This window comes from Aphelocoma coerulescens, chromosome 10, assembly GCF_041296385.1.
Source record: "Aphelocoma coerulescens isolate FSJ_1873_10779 chromosome 10, UR_Acoe_1.0, whole genome shotgun sequence".
NCBI lineage: Eukaryota > Metazoa > Chordata > Aves > Passeriformes > Corvidae > Aphelocoma > Aphelocoma coerulescens.
Window position 1 is genome coordinate 4,428,483 of NC_091024.1, and position 21,951 is coordinate 4,450,433.

General features: G+C 41.8%; 2 protein-coding genes across 3 annotated transcripts in view; one reads left to right on the forward strand and one right to left on the reverse strand.

The window, feature by feature from the left end:
• Nucleotides 1–846: 846 nt before the first annotated feature.
• On the forward strand, nt 847–5,906 carry STARD5 (StAR related lipid transfer domain containing 5). Its single transcript, XM_069025249.1, has 6 exons — nt 847–956; nt 1,036–1,085; nt 1,182–1,314; nt 2,684–2,801; nt 3,824–3,917; nt 4,444–5,906. The coding sequence occupies exons 1-6, from the start codon at nt 867–869 to the stop codon at nt 4,589–4,591; spliced, it is 633 nt and encodes a 210-aa protein (XP_068881350.1). The 5' UTR covers nt 847–866; the 3' UTR covers nt 4,592–5,906.
• A 1,803-nt stretch (nt 5,907–7,709) lies between these two features.
• IL16 (interleukin 16) overlaps nt 7,710–21,951 on the reverse strand; it is a 29,326-nt gene continuing 15,084 nt past the window's right edge. The window contains exons 7-21 of one of the 2 annotated variants that reach the window (XM_069025251.1): nt 21,201–21,311; nt 20,699–20,813; nt 20,431–20,504; nt 20,124–20,337; nt 18,974–19,091; nt 17,686–17,818; nt 16,865–16,952; nt 15,665–16,140; nt 14,129–14,267; nt 11,793–12,879; nt 11,103–11,286; nt 10,796–10,897; nt 9,411–9,663; nt 8,423–8,548; nt 7,710–8,174 (exon numbers count right to left, since the gene is read on the reverse strand). In XM_069025251.1, the coding sequence (XP_068881352.1) occupies nt 7,981–8,174; nt 8,423–8,548; nt 9,411–9,663; nt 10,796–10,897; nt 11,103–11,286; nt 11,793–12,879; nt 14,129–14,267; nt 15,665–16,140; nt 16,865–16,952; nt 17,686–17,818; nt 18,974–19,091; nt 20,124–20,337; nt 20,431–20,504; nt 20,699–20,813; nt 21,201–21,311 (3,414 nt within the window). In that variant the 3' untranslated portion in view covers nt 7,710–7,980. Of the gene's footprint in view, nt 8,175–8,422; nt 8,549–9,410; nt 9,664–10,795; nt 10,898–11,102; nt 11,287–11,792; nt 12,880–14,128; nt 14,271–15,664; nt 16,141–16,864; nt 16,953–17,685; nt 17,819–18,973; nt 19,092–20,123; nt 20,338–20,430; nt 20,505–20,698; nt 20,814–21,200; nt 21,312–21,951 lie in introns of both variants that reach the window. The other variant, XM_069025250.1, reaches the window with a different exon arrangement.

Below are 21,951 nucleotides of genomic sequence, written 5' to 3' on the forward strand. Positions count from 1 at the left end.
GACTCACTTGATTACTCGTAATTTCTAAATCCTATCCCGTTTTTCACACACCACCGCAATTTTGCACTTCCTTCAGATACTCAAGTTTGGTTGGTTGCTTTTTCGCTTGTTTCTCTCCGTGCCATTGGGTTTGCGATTACACCAACGACGGGCCCGAGGCTGCCCCAACCCTAAGGGAGCAGCGCTCCGCCTCCGATCCCACACACGGCCCCAACCCTAAGGGAGCAGCGCTCCGCCTCCGATCCCACACGGCCCCAACCCTAAGGGAGCAGCGCTCCGCCTCCGATCCCACAGACGGCCCCAACCCTAAGGGAGCAGCGCTCCGCCTCCGATCCCACACACGGCCCCAACCCTAAGGGAGCAGCGCTCCGCCTCCGATCCCACACATGGCCCCAACCCTAAGGAAGCAGCGCTCCGCCTCCGATCCCACAGACGGCCCCAACCCTAAGGGAGCAGCGCTCCGCCTCCGATCCCACACACGGCCCCAACCCTAAGGAAGCAGCGCTCCGCCTCCGATCCCACAGACGGCCCCAACCCTAAGGGAGCAGCGCTCCGCCTCCGATCCCACACACGGCCCCAACCCTAAGGGAGCAGCGCTCCGCCTCCGATCCCACACACGGCCCCAACCCTAAGGGAGCAGCGCTCCGCCTCCGATCCCACACACGGCCCCAACCCTAAGGAAGCAGCGCTCCGCCTCCGATCCCACACACGTTCCCGCTGTCCCGTCCCCGTTTCCGCTGTCCCGTGAGGCGCGGCCGGGCCGGGCCGGCGTCACCCTCAGGTGAGGGGGCGGTGCCGCCATCGGCCCAGGGGCGGCGCGGCGCGGGCGCTCAAAGGCGGCGCGGCAGCGGCCCCGCCCGCCCGACATGGAGTGCGCGGGGCGCGCTGAGGCGGCGGCCGAGCAGCTGCGGCTCTACCGGAGGGACCCCGGCGGCTGGCGGGGCTGCCGCAGCACGGTGGGTGAGCGGGCTGCCGGGGCAGCCAGCGGGGAGGGGCGGGAGCCGGCCCGGGGGCTGAACGCTTCCCGTCCCGCAGGGGGAAGTGGCGGTGTCCTGGAGACCCTCGACGGAGTTCGCTGGCAACCTGTGAGTACGGCTCGTTGCCGGGGCGCGGGGCGCTGCCCGCGGTGCTGCCGGGGCCGGGCAGAGCAGCGCGGTGCGGTTTCGTTTCGTCGCCCGCAGGTACAAGGGAGAGGGGATCCTGCCCGCCAGCCCGCGGGATGTCTGGGAGTGCATAAAGCCGGTGGCCGGCGGGCTCAGGACCAAGTGGGACCAAAACGTGAAGGACTTCGAGGTCGTTGAAGCCATCAGCGATGTAAGTTCCTTACGAACTGTTCCGGTAAGATTAATGCGGTGTGTGTTCAGCAGCGTTAGGCCTTAGGAGACAGCCGATGTTATGTGCAGGGAGGTAGAGAGTCTTAAATTGTGCTGTGTTTCTGGCCGGATCAGCTGGACGATCCTGGGATAAGAAACCTTTTTTGCTTTGTTTTTGTTTTTTTCTCTTGTTCCTTTTCCATAAATGTTACACATTTTGTTAACATATGTATGTATGTAAATATAGGCTTATTTTTCTGAAAGGAAAATCATTCTTGTCTAAATACTGTGTATTTAAAAGATAGAAACGTATGACATATATGTATGTATATCATTAAATATATAACATTAAAGATTCTTGCGGTGTTGTTAATACTGCAAATCAAGCTAAGTGTGATTGTTTTTAGCAAGCTCAGTATGAGGGAAGAGGAAGTTTAGACACCGCAGAGACTTAGCTAAGCAGTGAAGTGTTCACATCATCAGCCATCAATTTAGGTCCAATCTTTCACCGTGGCAGCAGTGACGCTCTGCCCTGCACATCAATCACACCCTGCCTTAACTGGGCTCAGCACCTAGTGCTTTCCCTCTGTCATTAACGTGGAGATGCTACACTTTGAGCACACAGATGAGCAGGGCTATATATGAGCAGCAGCTTCTGCTAACACACTTGTACAGTTTTAATTCCCCTTTTTTATAGCATGTCAGAAAATTAGAAGGGCATTGGATTTAGATCCCCAAATCTGAAGCGGGCGTATGTGCTTGGAGGCAGCCAGGTGCAAACACAGCCAGTCCCAGAAATGTTTCTGGAAGTTCCAGGAAGTTTATTTTTCTTGGGGGAATCCTATAGGCATTTAGTATTCATTATAGCCAACTTCAGGAATGCTGCAACCTGCCAGTTGAAATTCACAGATTTGCCAGCACATACCAGTGTGGTGGAAACTTCTGGTTTTGGGAGCCAATCACAGAAGCAGATGGTAGTGTTAATGTTGGTGCAGTGTAACAAACTGGGTTATCAAGTTGTATCCTGTGTGTACTACACAAAGAAGTTATCTTTGCTGGTGTCCTGGGGAGGACAAGGGTTTTAACTGTCTTACGAGCACAGATGTGCCAGGTTTGCATTTCAGCATCCCTTCTGGTATCTGTCCTCTCTGAACATGGAACCAACACCTTGTCACTCTGTTTTTTTTCTTGTCCTTGGTTGTTCATGGTGCCTTTTGACTGTGCTGATTTACATTTCGTTCAACAAAGGATGTAGTAGAACTCCTTGAGAGAGTTTAGAAAGTGTAACTGAAAGAGTACTGGCAAGTACAGGGATTTTTCTGCTGTACTTCTGAAAACATCAGCTGACATGACTGTCTTGTGATATTCAGACTGTCTCTGTATGCAGAACCACAACCCCTTCAGCTTGCATGAGGATTATTTCACCAAGGGAATTTGTGGATGTAGTAGTTATGAAGCAATATGAAGATGGGACTATGCTGTCTGCTGGTAAGGCACTTGTGTTCTCAACAGGTTCATGTTATGTTTGGAAATAACCAGCATCTATTGGAAGCTATAAAATCAAAGGTACCAGAAATAAACATAAAATTAAAACTAAGTAACATGTTGTTCAGTAGTTGTTGACCTGATCTTGATCAGAAGACAAAATAATAGTCACCTCTCTGCGTTGTTGTTCCCAGAGTATATAAATCATTTCAATAGTCAGATGATGATGATACTCTTGGCCTATGGTTTGTTCCCTTGCTACGCTTTTGAACTTGAATAAGTATTTAATTTACTGTTAAGTTCTGGGTTGAGTGTGTGTTTTTGTTGTTTTAAGAATTTACAGAACTTTCTAAAAGGAGTCCCGTTTAGGCTAAATCCCATTTTAGCATTTTCTGCACAGGTTTCAGTGAAGCCATTGAATAAACATACCACTCCTGTACGTGAAAATAATTTTGTTTATGAAAAGAAATAGTGCTGATTTTTACGGGGCTGCCACTGTATAGAAGGTTGTATTTTTTTTTTCTCTTTCATTCTGTTGTTTAACTGTTACAAGTCAGAGCTTTTATTGCCCCACTGTTCAGGTGTCCCATTTTCCCATCCTGTTCAGAAAAGCCTTGCCAGGAATTTATACACTTGCTAGAGTGCAGCTTTTCAGCAGCCAAGTGATCTGTGTGACATGGATTGTTGGAAGTGACCCAAATGACCTCTTGAGAAAAGCAGTGCTGGCACACAGCATGGGCTCAGTGAAACTGTGTCGAAGTGTCGATGCTTCCTCCTTCAGAGCTCAGTAACAATTGCTTCTAAATTCAACACTTCTTTGATTTCCCCATGCTAAGGACAGAGTGGTTCCCTTTAGTGGTCTTTTCTGACCACTTGTCAGCTCCACACTGGAAAGGTTGTACTGCAGTTCTTTTTTAAATGCATTTTGAATAGTGAGTTTGCTTCCCATCTGGAGCTTTGAGTACCAAGGATTCTTTCCCATCTTCTGGAAGAATGACACTTTCCTTCAATGCTTTTTCTTGCAGCCACCAATGTGGAACACCCGCTGTGTCCTCCTCAACCAAATTTTGTGAGAGGTTTTAATTATCCCTGTGGGTGTTTCTGCATACCTGTTCCAGGGTAAGAGACAACCTGTTTGAATGTCATAAATTCTAAAGACCTCCTTATCCATTGTGTGGTGTGTTTATGTGTATGTGGCCACATGTGACCTGAAGCCTCTTGGCAATGGAATGTTTCTGACTTCCCAGTAATCATTATGACTGAGTGCCCTTCCTTGTTCTCATTTTTGTGCAATGAATTAGTTTCTCCTCATTTCCTAGAGGGAAGTCTTTAATGTTACAGGAACTGTTATCATGGTAAAATTCTCCCTGACCTCTTGAGCAGAGATTCAGCAAAACATACAAGTATGGTCTTAATTTTTGGTAAATGAGTATCTGGTTAATTTGCCATAATTTATAGACAGAGTTGTGTAGCTAATTAGGGCCTGGATAAACTAATTTCATAGCTACATTCATTGAAATTTGTGTATTTGTTTAAAAAAAGGAAAGCTCTTGGAAATAGCTATTCTAATACAAGTAAGAGTCATTGAAAAGTTCTTAATGCTCTTAAACCACTGGCTATAAAATCACTTTCATTGTCTTTGCAGGGAGCCAGACAGGACTGAGCTCCTCACTTTCTTTCAGACGGATCTTGGTGGCTATCTTCCCCAGACAGTGGTGGATTCCTTTTTTCCATCTAGCATATCTGGATTTTACAGCAACCTCACCAAAGCTGTTAAGGCATTAAAAGCATGACAAGACGAGTTGCTGGGATCACCAGCTGAGGGTAGGAAACAACCTGTCAGCTTGTAGGCAAAAATACAAAGTTGGCCTCAGGGCTTTTCCATCAGCTAAGATACTTAAGAAAGGTGACATGAAACAATGAACTGAGGACAACAGATTTTTAAAACAGCATTTGCTACCTTACTCCATGCAGAACAATGCATTCTTATGTAATATGAAATTCTTCACTTTAATGATTAGAAAAATACCACACCAGGTGGCAGCAGTGATGACTGCAAGGAGAAGATGCACATACTGGATCTGTTCTTGGCCACTCTTTGTCAGTGTCTGTGGAGGTGAAGCATTGCTAAAATCCACTTAGCACCACAGCCAGGTGCAGGTCAGCCCTCTTTGGTCTCTGAAGCTCCCTGTCGATTCCTGTGGATCAGTGGTTCTCCCCCAGAAGATGTCTCTCTCCTGCTGCCAGCACTCCTAGAGCTGCCAAGATGCTTCAGTGGGTCCAAGCCAGCAAATGGTGAAAGCCAGAACAAAGGGGATTACGTAGAGGATGTCACTGGTTTGTTCCAGCAGACATCAATATTGATGGTAAATATGCCTTAAGTGCTTTTTTGTAAGTCAAGGTCCAGCAGTGCTAATCAATGCACAGGTGTGTGGGCTGGCAAACAGACACTCTCCCCTCTCTGTACCAAAACCAGTGGTTTCACAGTGTCGTGAAACAAACTGAACCGACACAGAGGCAATAAATAAAGAGGATTAAGCACTTTACTTGCCATTTTTTAAATGGCACGTGGAATGACCATTTTGAACTGTATTTGAATGTGTTTTGGTTTCCTGTGGTGAGAGGTTTTAACGGGTAAATAATCTTTTCAGTAGCTTTGCCTTGACAGGCCATAAGGACATTGCTTTTTTTCTAAGACTGGTTTGCCTCCCAACATTACATTGGGAAATCAGCACCTGATTTTGTGTGCCAAGATGTGTCCATCTTTGGGAGATACCTATGGTGCTGGTTGCTGCAGGAACATCAGACATTACTATGAATTACATATAATTACAAAGGTAAAAATAATTGCTGAATTAGGAAGTTAAATGCAGGTTGTGATTTTAATGTGGTAACTCGATTATTTAACAGGGTTAACGTGCTCTGCTTTCTGTCCCTGTATTTTTTTCTATTTTTTATATGTATAGGGCATGGACTTGCACATTAAGTTTCCCACTGTAAACCTCACCCTATGGAGTTCAAGGAAACAGTTTTTAGTCCAGTCTCCTTTGTATACAAAGATGTAAAAACTTGTGTGAGTGTGGTGAAATAAATATTTTTTCTGCTACACCTTACTGTTTTTCCTGAATCATCCTTTGAAATGGTTCTTCATACACCTGTTCTGCTGTCAAGGAAGCCTAGGAGCTGCTTAGACCTCCAGCATCTCTGAATTTAAGGCAAAAAGAGGGGAAAGGCCTTCCCTGGTGATGGTATGCATACAAGGGAAGAGGTGTTTTGGTGAGAACACTCACCCTCGCAGGTATTTGCCCTTGGTCAGTCCTTATTTCCAATTGCTGCTTCCTATACCTAGGAAGAGTAGTAAGTTCACTGAGAAGAGATGTGGGCCTTGATATCACAGAGTCTTAAATATATTTTTGTAAATGTACTGAAGTTGTTAGGCATGAATTATAATATCTTGGCAAGTCTTTCCAGGATTATCATGAATTTAATTAGCAGAAAGTCCAAGAAGCACAGCTGAGGTCACCGCTCATTATTTCTGCAAGTAATGCAAATTATTTTTGCAGACAATGTGGCTTCTTATTAGCTATTTATATTTTTTTATTGCTCTGAGAAATAAAGGTGGTGAGACTCTTCATAGGAATAACTTAAGAATCCCTTTTCTGAGTGCTCAACACCTTTTATCCAGGAATTAAGAGCCCTTCATGTTCATCCTTCTGCCCTGCCAAACTGGAGTTAGAAGTGTCTTGGCAAAGATTTTTTTTTATACTTTTTTGAACTGGTACTTACGTAATATTCACTCTCCCATTTTTCTCTTTTTTTGGTTGCTACCCAACCAAATTTTTGTTTTGAGGTAGAGATTAGTTTTTGGGAGACAGCTCCAGCTGAGTGTGTGGGGGCAGATGGCTTGTCAAGAATGTTCTTTCAAGGATTAATTTACAGTTGTCTTGTGAGAAAAGGCTGCAGCAAGTTCAATGCCTGGATTTAATTAAAACCTTCTCCTGCCTATCCTACTTCCCTTTCCCTTAACTGCTGTTTTTGAGGCGTTAAGTGTATGGAAAACAGCTCCTGAGCTCCTTAATCTCTTCCTGGTGAAATTGAGTAACTAAAGAAGGGTACAGAAAATTCCCATCGCTGGGAAGGTGAACAGCCAAGGACAATAACCTCTGGCTCTCAGCTGGGGAGTCACTACTTCCATCCTGCCCTTGCTTCTCTCTCTCCCTTTGGTGAAGGAGGTTGCAGAAGATCGAGTGGGTGCACAAGATCATCGTGCCATAGGTACGTGTCTGCTGCTGGTAGAATTCCATACAGGGCATTTAGGATAGATTTGTCTCCAAGTTATTTAGCCTTTTCCAGAATAAACATTTCAGTTCAGAAGTACTTGGGTTCCCAAGTACTCTCACTGGTACTTTCCCTTGCAAAATTAACAGAGACATTTAAAAGAGTGAAGTGTGGTTAGAAGGTAAGATTTTGTTCTGAATGGCCTCGTTATCCTGCTGCTGTAGTCCTCTTGAGACCTGTGGCCAGATGAAGGTTAGGAAAGCTCCCACTACATTACCCACAGCTTCCTGCCTCCCCCTTGGAATACCATGAGAACTCCTCTCCACCCTGTGTTTGCCTGCTGCAGTTGAGATGGCTCTGTCAACTGCTAGTAGAAAGTTACCTCTACAGGTTTGGCTCTCCCAAGTGTTCTGTGTTTTTAATAGAAAAGTTGGATTTTTCTAGGGAACATTGTTTTGCACTGCAGCCCCCTTTCTCTGCCCTACACATTCCCTGAGGCAGTGTTTAGTTGTAGGCTCGTAGACACTTGTTCCTGGGAAGGTAAGGTAGGGAACAGGACTTGGAGAGTACCACTGAAAACACAGAATGTGCTTCTGATACTTGTTAAGTTAATGGCTTTAAATAGGAGAGAACTACAGCTGTCATGTATTTTATTACAACCAGTATGTTATTAACAAAGTCATTATTTATAATTACACACTTTGTAACATCTGTTTCTGTATGTTGAAATGAAAATCATGCCCATTTCCTGCACATCTAAGTTCATCCCAGAGAGCTTTCTCTGTAACTGGCAGTAAGATCCAGTGTACTCTTCATGGGTGCTGAGTATCTTGCTGTGCCAGCCAAGTGCCTGCAAGTAACAAAATCCTTTGTTTGAGTATTAGCAGTAGTCTAATCCTTCCTCTTACAAAGTTTCAGATGACTTGGTGATGACAGAGCTGCGATTCTTCCTCTTGATGATCGCTGTGATGGGCCCGTCAGGTAATGCCTTGATTACATTCCATGCCTCAAAACGAGTGAGTCCTTGCATGGCTGTTGTGTGCACTTGTAAGAGCTCATCACCAGGCTGCACAGGGCTGCTCTGTTCCAGTGCAGTCCCTGGGGAGAGAAAAGGAATTTCCTTTAGTTCTTTCTGTGGGGGAAGCTTTGGTGCATCTTTCACGTACTAGTGAATGGATCACCAGCACGTTTGGTGTAAACCACCCGGTCCCAGCAGGCAACAAATTACTGGCACCAAACAAGAGAATGCTGCATTTGAAAAAATGGCATTTCCATAGTTATAAATCAGCAGTCAGTGATGAACCCCACAAGTCTGCCTGAGTTGGGAAGATGCAAAGCGTGTTTACCTTTAAATATCCTGTTGATGATGATGGGTTTATCTCCCTGAATAGAGCCCTTCCCTCCTTCCAGACTGAATCCTAAACCAGCAGGTGTTTTTTCTAGAGTTACAGTGCAGATTGTATCTCCAGTGCCTGGAAACAAATGGAAAGTTACCAGATGGACAGCATACAGTCTGAAAAGCTAAAACATCTGTTACAAAAAATTAACTTTTGGATTGTTTGCAAAGGTCCTATAAACTGCCAAGTGAAAGAGAAAGCTAAAACTTTTAATTTCTCATGTTGTCATTTTAAGGCCCTCTGGGATGCTGGGGAAAGAAAATTGTGTTCGAATTAATGGGATAATAAGATATTTAGTAAATTGTAAAAATCTGTGAAATGAACAAAATCTAAGGTAAATATTTGACTTCATGTTAGTTACGAAGTTGTATTGACTACAAGGCTGCTAATTTGCAGTATGGAAATAAAGCTACAGATCTCCAGATCATGCTTTAGAAAAAAGACCAAAACCAAAACACAAAACTATTCTGAAAGTGAAATATTCTGCAAAACTCTGACCTTGCTGTGTTTCAGATGTAGCCACCTGCTATATCAAACAATAGCACATTGTTTGTTCAAACTGAAATTCTCTTTCATGGAGACAAGTCTTGTAACAATATTAGAATAAAGAATCATTGTTCACTGAGTTGCCATTATACCTTCAATTAGATGTGTTGCTACAACAACCATCTTTGTACTTCTACAGAAATTCACATAGAGAATCACACTTGCTTTGGTTTTCTTAGGGAGTTCTTTTACTTCAGAGCTCTATTAATTCTTTCCCTTTTCAGTAAAGTTATTTCAAATGTCTATTTTAGGGATGTTTTATTAACTGTGCTGTTTTTAATCATGGTTCACAGGTTTATGCAGCCAATGCTGCTTTTATGAACACCTGGATTTCAGGTGATGAGTAAACACTTATCAGGTGGGGGCTGCAAGATAATGCCACTAAACTTACCAGACTCTTGTGAGGCATCACTTGCTACCGAGGATGTACTAGAGCTGATTGAAACGTTGAGATTTTTTTCTCCATCTTTAGGTTTTCTGGTGACAACAACAGCTTGTCTGGGTTGTCGGGCCTGTCGCATGATTGCTGAGGCATCACCGTGAGTCGCACCTTTAAGAGACTTTCCATTAATGGAGAGCACTTCATCTCCTTTCTGAATAGTTCCTTCCTGGTAGGCCAGTCCATTGGGAAATACTTTGTGAACCTATTGAAGAGCCCAGTCACCACACACACACAAAGGAAGAGAAAAAAAGGACACGTCACTAAATCGCTCAGTTAATTCTTTACACCATGTGCATTTTTCATTCTTTGCCAGGAACCAGTTGCTTCTGTCATGTTTCAGGACTGAGGACTGAATAAATTTGCACAGAGAAGTTTTCCTGAGTGTTAGAAGCTGCGTGGGACGAGGAGCCCGGATCCCAGTGGGGGGAGAGAGACACAGTCCAAACCAATATGGTTGATAAATGAACTCCATTTATTTAGCAGTCCAAAGGCACTTATATAGTATACCAGCTTGTTAGCTCCTAAGTGGCTTAACTTATCAAGACACATTTCTATTTCTACATAATTGGACTTACATTGGCAAGTTTCCACAGTCTTGTTATGATCAAAAGAATTTTGTGCTCGTCTCCCTCGTTTCACTCCCGGACAGCACAGCTTCAAGTTTTTCACTCCCTCTTTTTTTCTCAGGCTGATTGTCTACCTTCACACAGGGACTTTCCCATGGAAAGTGTCTCTCACACACAAGCCTAAAAACTTCCAGCCCTATTGCTTGCACAGTTCTTTTATTGATCCCAATAATTCTATTTCCCAACACCTGAGAACATCCCTCCTCAAGAAGCCAGGGAAGCAGCCTGGCCCTGGTACCAGATGGCTAAAGCCGTGCTGCCCGTGGTACGTACCTTGCATGTGCTGCTTCCTGACCCTCTCACTGCTCTGCTCGTGGGAGGAAGGAGGTGTGAGGCTTATCTCTAACTTCCAGACCCCTGACATGTATTCACCCACCCCATTCCTCCAGACCACTCTGCATGGCCTTCTACGAGCACGTGAGTAAGATGTTTATTTCCTGCACAGGGCTGTGTGTTCTGCCTTGGCTTTCAGAGCTGTTGGGCAGGAGAGGCCCAAGGAAGCAGGACACTGCTGCCAGATACCTGGGGAGGCAGCTCTGTGCAGAAGGAACCTGTTTTCACCTACTGAGACTATGGTCCTTCCAAACTTATCAATACAGCTGCCTGCTTTGGTAATCTGAAAGCCAAACACTGTAGTAGAAAACCAGTAAGGTATGTATTTTTCAGAAAGAGTGTTGATTTGGGAGTATATTTTAAGATGCTACTCACTGTTACCACTTTGTTTTCTAGATCAATGCCCCCTGCTAGGCTGAATCCAAGCCCGGTATCTTCTTCTTTATGCAAAACTGTAACATGAATATCATCAAATTCCTAGGTAGAGAACAGAATAAAGTCAAGAACTTCCCAAAATGTATGTCACAATGATTGGAAATTCAGCATATTTTCTTTTTCTCTATTGTGCATTTTATAATGAGACTTAGTGCCATAAGCATAATATTAAGTTGCAAAGATTAACCAGACACATTCACTCTACAGTTTTCTGAAAACCATGCACGGAAAGAAAAATCAGGTTTACCTTCAAGGTTTCTTCATCTAGGGCTTTGACTTCCTCTATAAGCTTTGCCAGCTCCTCAGGGGAAAGCAGAGAGATGACTGACTGCCCTGACACACCGGATGCTTGAGGTGAGCTGTGTTCCTGTTTGTCTTCCTCCTTCCCTTTGTCTGCCAGGCTCACCGTGTATTCTCTCAGCTCGGAGAGGCTGTCACATTGTGACAAGAACAAAAAAGAAACATTGAGCTATGCAAGAACATACCCACTAAAGCAAAAGGCAGTTTTGGAGCAGTCATCTTTTCATCTTATTAGCATGTCATGGGGGTGGTAACTCCTACAACTACTATAAATATGGGCAAATGGAAATTAATCATGTTAACTTAAAAGAAGTAGAATCCATTGCATAAAAGAATAGGAATAATCTCATGGCCTCAGGCAAAGACACTTAAATCTGTTTTATCACAGAGATACTAGAAATACTGCTCCTTAAACAGGAGGATGTTTGAAATACACATGTGCCTATATATAATACAGATTAAAACCAGAATTAACAGTCATGTGAGTCATTTAACCTTCGTGCTCTAAAAAGTTCTTCATTTAGTCTGTGCTTTACTTCTGTGTGATGCTACCTTTGAACTTTATTCTGTTAGCAGATCAGCACAGCTGCTCAGCAATGCTGGTCTGTAAATCTGAGTTTTAAATATGGTGTCTTACTTTAGGGAAAACCCAGTGTCCAGGTGGTGATTCTCACTTGCAGGTGAGATGGAATTCTCATCTTCCTCCATGGAAGACTGGGACACTGTGTCCAGAGTTTCCCATGCACTGCTTCCAGAAGAGGCTGGGGACTGAGGAAGGCAAAGCAGGGATTTCATTAAAGCAGATGACACCTGGCTGCTGATGGAATAGATTTTGCTGCACTTCTCATCACATGGCTTCATTATCTCACAAGCCTGGGCAGCAGTAAGTGGGAAACTTCGTGACCTTAGGCTGTGTGCTTTTGCTACGGACACAAGATGGGAGTTTGCAACAGCCCCTGGAGTTAAGAGACTTGATGAATTTTCAGTGCTGGCATTGCTGCTTTTCTCTGAGCTGGTTGCAGTACCCTCCCTGCGAGAGGAAGACCTGTCCAGGCTCTTTGTAGCCATGGCCACAGGAGGCTGTTGCTGGCTGCTCTCGCAGTGTTGGAGGAAAGGTTGGTTTGAGCAGACTGGAGCTGCCTCTGCCCCTGCTGCAGTGGGAGAAGGTTCTTTCTGGACCGATGGTTTTGGGCTCAGCCTTCGGGGGGGTTTTTCAGGTGACTGTGGAGCACTCAAGGATTCAAATGAGCTTATTCTTTGCTTTATTGATGATCCTCCAGGAGACACACGTGATAAGCTGGATTGCAGGTTTTTGTTGGAAATACTGTCATGGTTGGGAGGACTTTGATCTGCCTGTGGTTTTAGATCTGAATTTGCTTTCCTCAATCCTTTCAGGCTTTGGCGGAACCAGGTGGGCTTAGGTGCAACAGGAGGACCCTTTTTCACACTGTCATTTTCATCTGCTTTTAGCACTTTGGAACCGACTAATTCTGATTCTGATTTCTTCAGAACTGTCTCGGAGCTGCTTCGATTTTGATTCTCTTTGTTTTTGTCGATGCCAGGTTGCAAATCTAAGTGGACGTTGTTTTCACTCATGGTAGGATTAAATAAGCTTTTTATGCAGTCAGAAATTTTAACCCAGGGGTCTTCTGTTGTATCAAGACTATAATCTACCCGTGCTTGTCTTTTAAGTACAGGCCTTTGTATTGATGAAAGTGGAGTCCCTGTAATAAAGAGACATCCATTACAAACAAACATCCTTCTACCTCTCCACCCCTTCTCTCTGCACCATTATTAATTCATTAAATTTGAATGTCATTCAAGCCTCTGATAGTTTTTTTTTTTAGTTTCTAAGAAGTTTAAACTTTTAAAAAATTCATAGCTCTTGATCTACAAGTTCTGAATCCAGATGCTGAAATTACGTGAAAAACAAGGGTCTTGCATGCTTAAATATGAGTTCCCTTTTTAAAGGGTCTACAAATACTGAAAATCTGGGATGCTGAAATCTTGATACAGGCTATAACAGCTACAAGAGAAGGTTAAAATTGTAATGTTGTTTGCAGCCTAGAGAAAAAGCTGATGTTACAATAAATTCCTTTTAGAAGCATTTTTTCTTTTCTACATTTATAAGTGTATCTTACTCTAAAAAGACTCTCATAGGAAGATCTTCAATATTTATGGTTCCTCAAATTTCTGCAGGCATTTCCAGTTGATTTTTCTGATAAGTAAAAACTTGATTCTAATATGGGAATACTTTTTACATCACAGAGCAATTAAGCATTTTAGTGTTAGACATGATGGAGTTGAATGGCAGCAAATTTCTGTTTGTGCACAAGTACTGTTATCTGCTTCAGTGTCAACTTTTTTTTAAGGCAACATTTTCACTTTTTTTAATGATCTGAGCCATAATTTACAGAATTACATAAGCATTGATGTTGTAAGAGACCTCTTGAGATTGTCTTGTTCCCTTAACACTAAGTTTCCTGGATTCTAACTAGCACAGCAGAAAACTAACTTATCAGTGGTTTGTACCATTGCAACACCAGAGCCTTGAAACTGTGCTTAGAAATGTCCTTTAGAAATGCTAAAACTAACCTTTAGTATCAGATATTCAGTATAACTAAGCAGTTTCATCTGAAGCAATACAGCAATATTGTACCTGTCCATTCACAATTTTTACAATAAATCATCTCTTATGCTGCTTTTGATCTAGTTTCTCTTTTTTACAAAGATTTATCAGTAATTTTTAAAACTTACAGTAAATCATCTCTTATGCTGATTTTGATCTACTTTCCCTTTCTTTACAGAGATTAATCAATAATTTGAAATTTCATCTGTTCACCCCAAGATTTACAGGTATAGTTTGAAGACTACATTTAAAGAGAAGGTGAAATCAGCTCAATACCCATTTTGGAATCCAAATTAAAAAGTACGTATTTAGCTGGAAAGAAAGGTTCATGGAATTAAACATACCTAATTTTTCTTTTCTTTCTTGATCTCTGCCCCCTGGAGCAGCAGTTGTGTGTTCCTTATCATATGCTGTAGGAGAAGTGGTGAAGGCACCGTGGGTTACACCAGTTTGATGTCCCTCTAACACTGGTTCTCCAACTTCCTGCTGAACAAACAGGAAAGAGAAGCGTGTCAGAATGTAATTATGCAAACCACACTATATGAAGCTGAAGAAAGGTCTGAAAAAATATATGAATCTGGAAAAAAACCCCAGAAACCCCATATAAAACTGTGGTGTGCAGGCCTCAGACTGACTCATACAACATTTGGGGGGGAATAAAGGTTAAAAAAAATTTTAAAGCAGTAATAAAACCTTCTCCTAATGATCTGAAATACATTGTGACAAGAAACCCTCTCTCTTGGGTATATACAGATATTTAGAGACTGTCTTAACAGAGGAAGTTGTCTTCCTGAACAGACCTTGATTTTTCATGGATTTTATTGATCTTAAGATTTAGTTTTCTCTCACTGTCATTCAGAATGACTAAGTGCTGAAGAATAAGAAGTTGCAGGGAGTGGTAAGTACAACAAGTACTTATTTCCCTCAATTTTACTCTGGAAGTTGATTTTCTAGCAGCGGTTTCTACTTAGGGGATGGTAAAAGTGACCTTACATAAGGTGCTTAACTGAAATTTTTTTGGATATTAACATTATACGTGGACTTCAGTCTGCTTTATATAATTTTATATTGATCTTTGCAGCTTGGGAACTGTGTGGGAGGCTTTTGTGGGTTTTTTTGTTTTTTTTTTTTCCTTTGCATTGCACTGAGAACAATTCATTTCTGCTGGCATATTACTAAACCTAGGGAAAAGAGGTTTCAGTTTTAAGCAAACCACAATTTCGTTTCAACGCACAGATCTCACAGTCCTTCACACTCATGCAAAAGGGAAACACTCTTTTCTTAGATAAGAGAGGGAACTGAAATTTAGTAATGTACAAATGTACACTGTTTTCAAATACTGTAGATCATCAACAAATATGTATGTGCACCACAATTTAAATGGGTTTATTTAATAACTCCTGGTCTCAAGAAATGTATCTGAGGCCAAGATTGCCTGCTCTACATAATGTTAGTGCTTTCTTCCAATAAAAATCCACTACTGAAACCAAGAAATTGTTTCATGACTACTTCATAAATGATTTGATGCTGTGGCTGGTGCTCCTGAGGAATGGCAGGGACTCAGATTCATTCTTGCTGCTGCTCTCACTGGCATTTTAACTCAGATACCTTGGTATAGAAGAAAGATTTTCTTCAGACACTTCTCTGCCTTCTGACCTTACTTTGAACATAACATTTGGTACTAAACTGGCTTCACTAAGATACCCACCTTACTTTCAAAACAGAAGAGCTTCATCTTCTTCCCCCAATTCCCATGTGTATACATTTTGTCTTTCTCTCCTGCCCTTCTTCCTGCTATCATGCAAAGTCCCTTTGCCTTCCTCTTTCCCCTGCTTCACAAATATGCAGACACAAGAACAATGTTATAAATTTTACTTTACCTGAACACTTGCAGAAGGGGATTCAGCCACTTCTGATGCAAGCTTTTCTTTTCTGTCTGCATTACCCTGCTCATCACACGTGCAGTCCTGCTTGAAGTATTTCCTTGGTGGAGGTTTGGGCTTTGATGATTTGGGTTTTCTAACGAGGATCTCTGATGACTTCTTAGTGTTTTGCAAGGCTTGACCACCTTCACTGCAGCTCGGAGGGGAATTTCTCTCCGAATTACTGGCAGAGAACGAGTACAGCAGGCCAGGTTGCCTGGTGATTGGTACATCTACACTGTGTACCCTTGCCTTCAAGTCAGAGAGCTGGTGCACAGCAGCAGTGGCACAGGAGGCCCGGGGGTTGTAGCTGCTGTCGCTGCTGGAGCGGGTCATGAGCCGCTGTGCCCTGCGGCTGCAGTAACCCACGATCCTGTCCATGTGCTTCTCACAGGGGTGCCTTCCATGCCAGCTCATCTCCAGCCTCCTAACACCTGTGTCAGGAACATGTCGGAAAAGTCTGTTCAGTACGGGCAAAGTGCTCGCTCCTGAGATTCAGCTGATGAAATCTGCAGCTAAATATCATCCTTGGTGGATGCAAAGGTGGGATTAATGCATTGCCTTGTAGGGTGAAGGGTCAACAGCCAAGTTCCTGGACGCCAAAATAACATTTTCTCTCTCTATATATAGGCATGTCAGCAGTATGGTTTTACTGAGGATGACTCTGTTGCCTGTTGTTCCTTTAGAAGACTCTCAAAGGAATATCATTCCAATACATTACTGTGAGAGGATGCCATACCTGAGCTGGGCAAATAGCTCCAGCTGTGACTGCATGTGCCTTTCCTCACAAATAAGGGATTAACAAGGTTTGCCCCAAGGCCATTGCCTTCATTGTGCAGTTCCTTGTTGCCATAGTCCTGTCACCTACAGACATTTTGAAAGGCTCTAAGCAGAGGTTGTGAACTGGAAAGGATGAGCAGCTGTGGGAGGAAGTTTGCACAAAATTTTTTGTTGTAATCAGACAGACTTTGGCTGTTCTCATCACTCTGGTAACATATCATAGGAGACATGTTAGGAGGGTTGTCCTGTGAGATTTCCTCCTCTTTTCTGCTCTGGGTTACTTGATTGTTTCCAATGATCCTAATATAGCATGTACTCATCCTTGATGTATTTTAAGTCAAAATTACCATGTCTCAGTGAATGCATTTATTCCCTTACCTTCAGTACTCCATTGGTGTCTCTCCTTTCCGAATCTGTTGCTTTCCACAGCTTGTGCAACAGCTTCTTTTAGCTGTTGCTCAGACACCTAGGAAATATCATGCCATTTTACTCTCATGAGGTGAGTTATTTGCACACCATTATATTTGTATATATCTCAGTATATATGAAGTATATCTATGGGTGCTGGTTTTAGTGGCTGTTTAAGTAAAATGGGATCTTTCAAAGGTAAACATTCTTTTTCAGATTTCACTAGAAGTGGAGTCCTGGATTTACCAGTATAAGGTAACTTAATACAGCATAATTTATGCAACAATTTAAACTTGGTAATCATTTATACAGTGTTTGGTGTTAGGAAGCATTTTGTAGAAAAACCTTAAAAGAATAAAATGTTGTACTTCAATATTAATTTAACTATAAATATTGGTTGGGCAAGACCTAAATTTTAATTACTGAAAACCAAGTGTATAAACATTTAATTCCTTTTGGGCAGGTATGTACCCTCTTTCAAGTTATTTATTACTGTCAATTCTTTCTCACATAAGAACTATCTTTTGGGTTATTCCTTAAACGTTATTTCTGTATTTTCCTTATTCACTGCACAGAACCTCATGTAAGACTGTCACCAGTGACCTTCAAGTCTTAAATGATCCTATTTAAGGGAGTGCATATCTCAGATTTTTTTGTGTGCAGCAATAATCATAAGGAGATCAGCATTTTTGTAGTCAACATTTTTCCACCTGTTTTAGATCAGCACTTGCTCCCTCTTAGTTTTCAGTATGTGCTGTATTGAAAGTCAGAAAGAATACAGAGTGTGCTACCTGCGGTTCAGGGTGTCTGCTAATAATGATTTGTACTGCACCAGGGTCACAATGGCTTAGCACAGCATAAACTTCATTAAGAGTTGTATTTTGTACTGAAGTTTCATTAATTTCAAGAATTTCATCTCCACACCTAGAGAGATATTAAGAAAAAAGAGAGAGGATGTAAACAAAAGGGATTTTCTCCTGACCTTGTCTCACCCATGTGGCAACAGATAAAAAGCAAATTCATAAGGTCGACCTCTAATTTGATTACAGATTAAATCTGTCATTCTGTCCTGTTACAGAAAATGGAACAGGAGCGAGTTGCATGTCAAGGGGTTTGGATCTGCCATGTTGCACACAACCTCTGAGCTTCCTGCACGTTCAGCTGTGCACACTTTGTGATCTTTCTGCTGTCTGCAGCTCAGCTGCTGCTTCCACCTACATCTTCCTTCCTTCCTTTCAAGTTAACTCTTCACTTTTCATGTCTTTACATTATGTTAGTGCTATTTAAGGTCAGAAAGGATGTTATGTTTCTGCTACATATGTGAGTAACTTGTTAAAAGAAAAATTCTGATGACAAACTATCAGAATCTGCTAAACTGGCTCTTTCTGGATGAAATCCAAATTTGGCTCATATGGAAATTGAGACTGCCTTGCACTGCTCTAGTGCCCACACACATTAAGAGAGGCTGACTGAAGGCACTGATTTGTATCACACAAATATTCAAATAATTTAAGACTGAATTTCTTTCAGCTAGAGTATTAGAGAGGAGGGTTACAGAACACCTAAATTTAAATCAAAAAGACTTCACCAAAACTGCTGTGTTCTGTTCAGTTCTCAATATGTTCAACACTAATAGTTGGTAAAAAAAATCTCTGAAAGTGCATTTCTACACTCCCACCAAAGCTCATTTTAGCAAATCTGTTTTTCTATTGGGCAAGAATTTGAGGAGCTTGTATCAGAAAAAATCTAGTGCTCAAACAAGCCAAATTATGCCATATGTTTACTTTCTATTTGGAAATCTCCTCCAGTAGCAATGCTACAAGCTTTTCTGAGACCTTCGAAGTTAGCCCAGCTTGTGCAAGAGGCAGTGATTTCACTGGGTTGCTGTATTTCTGGAAATCCTACCTATCCTGAAGACACATGCTCCAACCCTGAGAATAGCACACGTGCTTTAATCCTGAAATTCCCAGAAATAAATATTCCCTCCTGCCCAAACAGGTCAAAAAAACCACCCAATAAAACAGAGCAATGAGAAACTCGTGGCATAAGACAGAAGACAGACAGCCTTTCTCATCCTACCTGAGTCTCCCGTCCATATGTGCCACTGAGCCTGGCGAGAGGGTGTGAATAAAGATCCCTGAAATACACTGGAAGTAAGGGATGCTACATAACCCAATTCCAAGGCCAACACCCGGCTCTGAAAGAATCAACAATAATTTTAGAAAGGTGTAAGGAACAGCCAAAGCAAACCATTGAAGAGCTTCTTTAAAAATTAATTAAATTTAATTTTTTCTTCTGTACAAACAGAACCAAAGTCCTGTGTTCATGAATGTTGCACATTCAGTATTTGTTGCTGCTTCCACTGCTTTCTTCTATTTCTTTCTATTGTTTTATTGTGGGGTTGTTATGGGAGGTTTTGTCCCCCTCATGAGTGAAGTGTCACAAACACAATGCAATGCAGGTTTATTTTGCAAAATATCTGTCATTACAGAAGGATTCAAATGGCTTTTCAAGGAGACAGAATACAAAAAAAAAATTAAGGAGCTAAAAAGGGGAAAAACAATCTAAACCTAAGGATATATGGCTATTGTTAGCTATATAATTTCAGTCCTCTTTCAGTTTTGTATGATACAGCTTAACACTTCTGTGAGTTTACAGCCTTTTCTCTGTGCAGTCACTGATGCCAGATCCCATACTGTGTTTGGTAAGTCACTGGTACCTCACAGAGACTTTGCTTTGTTTGTCACTCTCATGTTCCCATATTTAAAAGTTTATTTCACTGTGCTGGTAGTTGTTTATAAGTAGAAGGTGATGACAGTTGGAGGGGAGGTGAAAGAACTATGAGAAGATACAGATATTTTTTGGTTCTAAGCCTTTTCAAGAGTGAAATTAACTGCTTGCATAATTATGGGTAAGAGTTGCACAGTCTGCTTAATAAGTGGCAGTTGTTGACAAGAACTTTACTTTTTCATGGGAAGGATATGAATGTGACTCTGATGTTGAGTGACAAAAACTCAGTGATTGGCTCTTGAGGACAGATGGTGTTTAAAATCCTGCTGTTGATAGATACTTGTTAGCACCCACAGGCACCAAGACCTAATTTGTTGTATTAAAAAACTTAGATCAGGATAAGAATCAGGTTAGTGAGGAAAGACATTCAGAGTGCAAATGAACAGTGGTTTGTCAGTCAATGCTTTGTGGGCAGTGCTCAGTTGATGTCAACACTTACCTTTGTTCAGGGTAACTTCCATTATGACTCTGTCATTGGGCTTTGTAGGATTTAATGAGAATGCTGCATTCTCCGAACTGAAAGAGCTGTTTTCTTTGGTTAGGCATGTACTGGAGCTCAGTGACTGACACAAGAGGGGTGACTGACAGCTGGAAGCAAAATGAGGTGTGCTGAAGCTTGTCCTGACTGTAAGTGTCAGAAGACCCTTTTTGGCCTGCTAGAAAGAACAGACAGTGAGTGAACTTGTTGAGCTCACATGCACATTGTGTCTAAAAACAGAGCTTGTTCTGGAAGCAGAGTGCATAACCTTGAATTTCTGCAAAGCATCATAATGTGTTAATCCATGCATGGATTCTCCATTCAGCTCCAGGATTTCATCACCTGTTTTGAAAGAGAAAAAATATTAGTGTTACTGTATTGTACAATAAGTTACATGATGCATTTACTCTAAAAGAGTCTTGCAAATGCAAAAATGGATGCAGGTGTAAAAGTCACTTATGGCTCGTTTCAGCTGCAATCTGTCATTCAGTCACTTTTAGGGAAGTGGGCAAAGGGAGAGAAGAGGGCTTCCCCACCTTCTTGTAGCCTTCCATCAGCAGCAGCAGCTCCACCAGGAAAGATGGTTTTGACATAGATGCCTATTGGTCCATAAATGCTGTCTTTACCACCAACGATACTGAAGCCCAAACCCTAATTTATGGAAGACAAAGTGTGTGAGAACTCATGTTCAATTCTCATAACAGCTCATTTGCAGTTTCTTCTGCATTACCTACATGGGCAGTATTGTCAGGGGAGTAGTATAATACATGAAAAAACAGTCACATTCCTGGAGTAAAAGTAAATGGGAATTTCAGCACAATCCCCTCATGATTTGCTTTTTGTTTGTTGCAATCAGTTAATTCACTACTAGATGTACATAGGAAAGTGTCTAAATTATTTTTGTTTTATTTTTGTCGGGATATGAATTGGCAGCCCAAAAGTGGCAACATTAATACCTGCAGCCACTTCTCTGCAGTTGGCAGATTACATTTGTGAAGTGCAGTAAAACCCACTGTAAATCAACAGAGCCAGTCTTACCTTCCCTTGTCCTTTCATCAGTACAATGTTTGAAATTACTGAAGCCTGTGAGCCACACGATGTGTGCACTAGTTGTGCTGTACTTAGGGACCTAGATGGCCTCGAAACTGCCTGTGAACATTAAAAAAAAAACAACCTCACAATTCTCTTTTATGCATAAGCAGAAGTTCTTGAACATTCATTGCAGCAACTTGTTTATTTTAAATTTTATTCCTTATAACTGATGGTACTAATTTTTTTTTTTTAAAGTCTTTCTAATGCAGAAGCCATTTGTTATTCAGAAAATCACTGCTCACTGAATTTGTCCTGTAGGGATTAAACTGGAGAAAAATTAGGATGTTGGTCCTTGAAGTGGTGTAATGGTGTAGAAAGATATATTTGTGCTCTCACTCGATTCCCCATGCCAAAATCCATTTGTGGTCATTAGGGGACATAAACAAGTATTATAATTTTTGCCTTTAAGAACTGAACTAGAATCAAGACATTCAAAATCTTTCCTTCGTCTTATGACTAAAAAGCTTTATCTTGGGACATACCAAACCTAGTATTTGCCCCAAAATATGAATTTGTACTGGATTTCTTAAATTCAGCCTCTGAGATTTATCCCATTTTAATGAACTTTTAGTGAAATATTTAGTGAAATGGTTAATGAAAACCTCCTATTTCAACATGGAATTGGGCATTACAAGATAATTTAAGCACTGACAGAAGTCATTACCCAAAGCTAACTATGCATGAAGTTCAGCAGGGT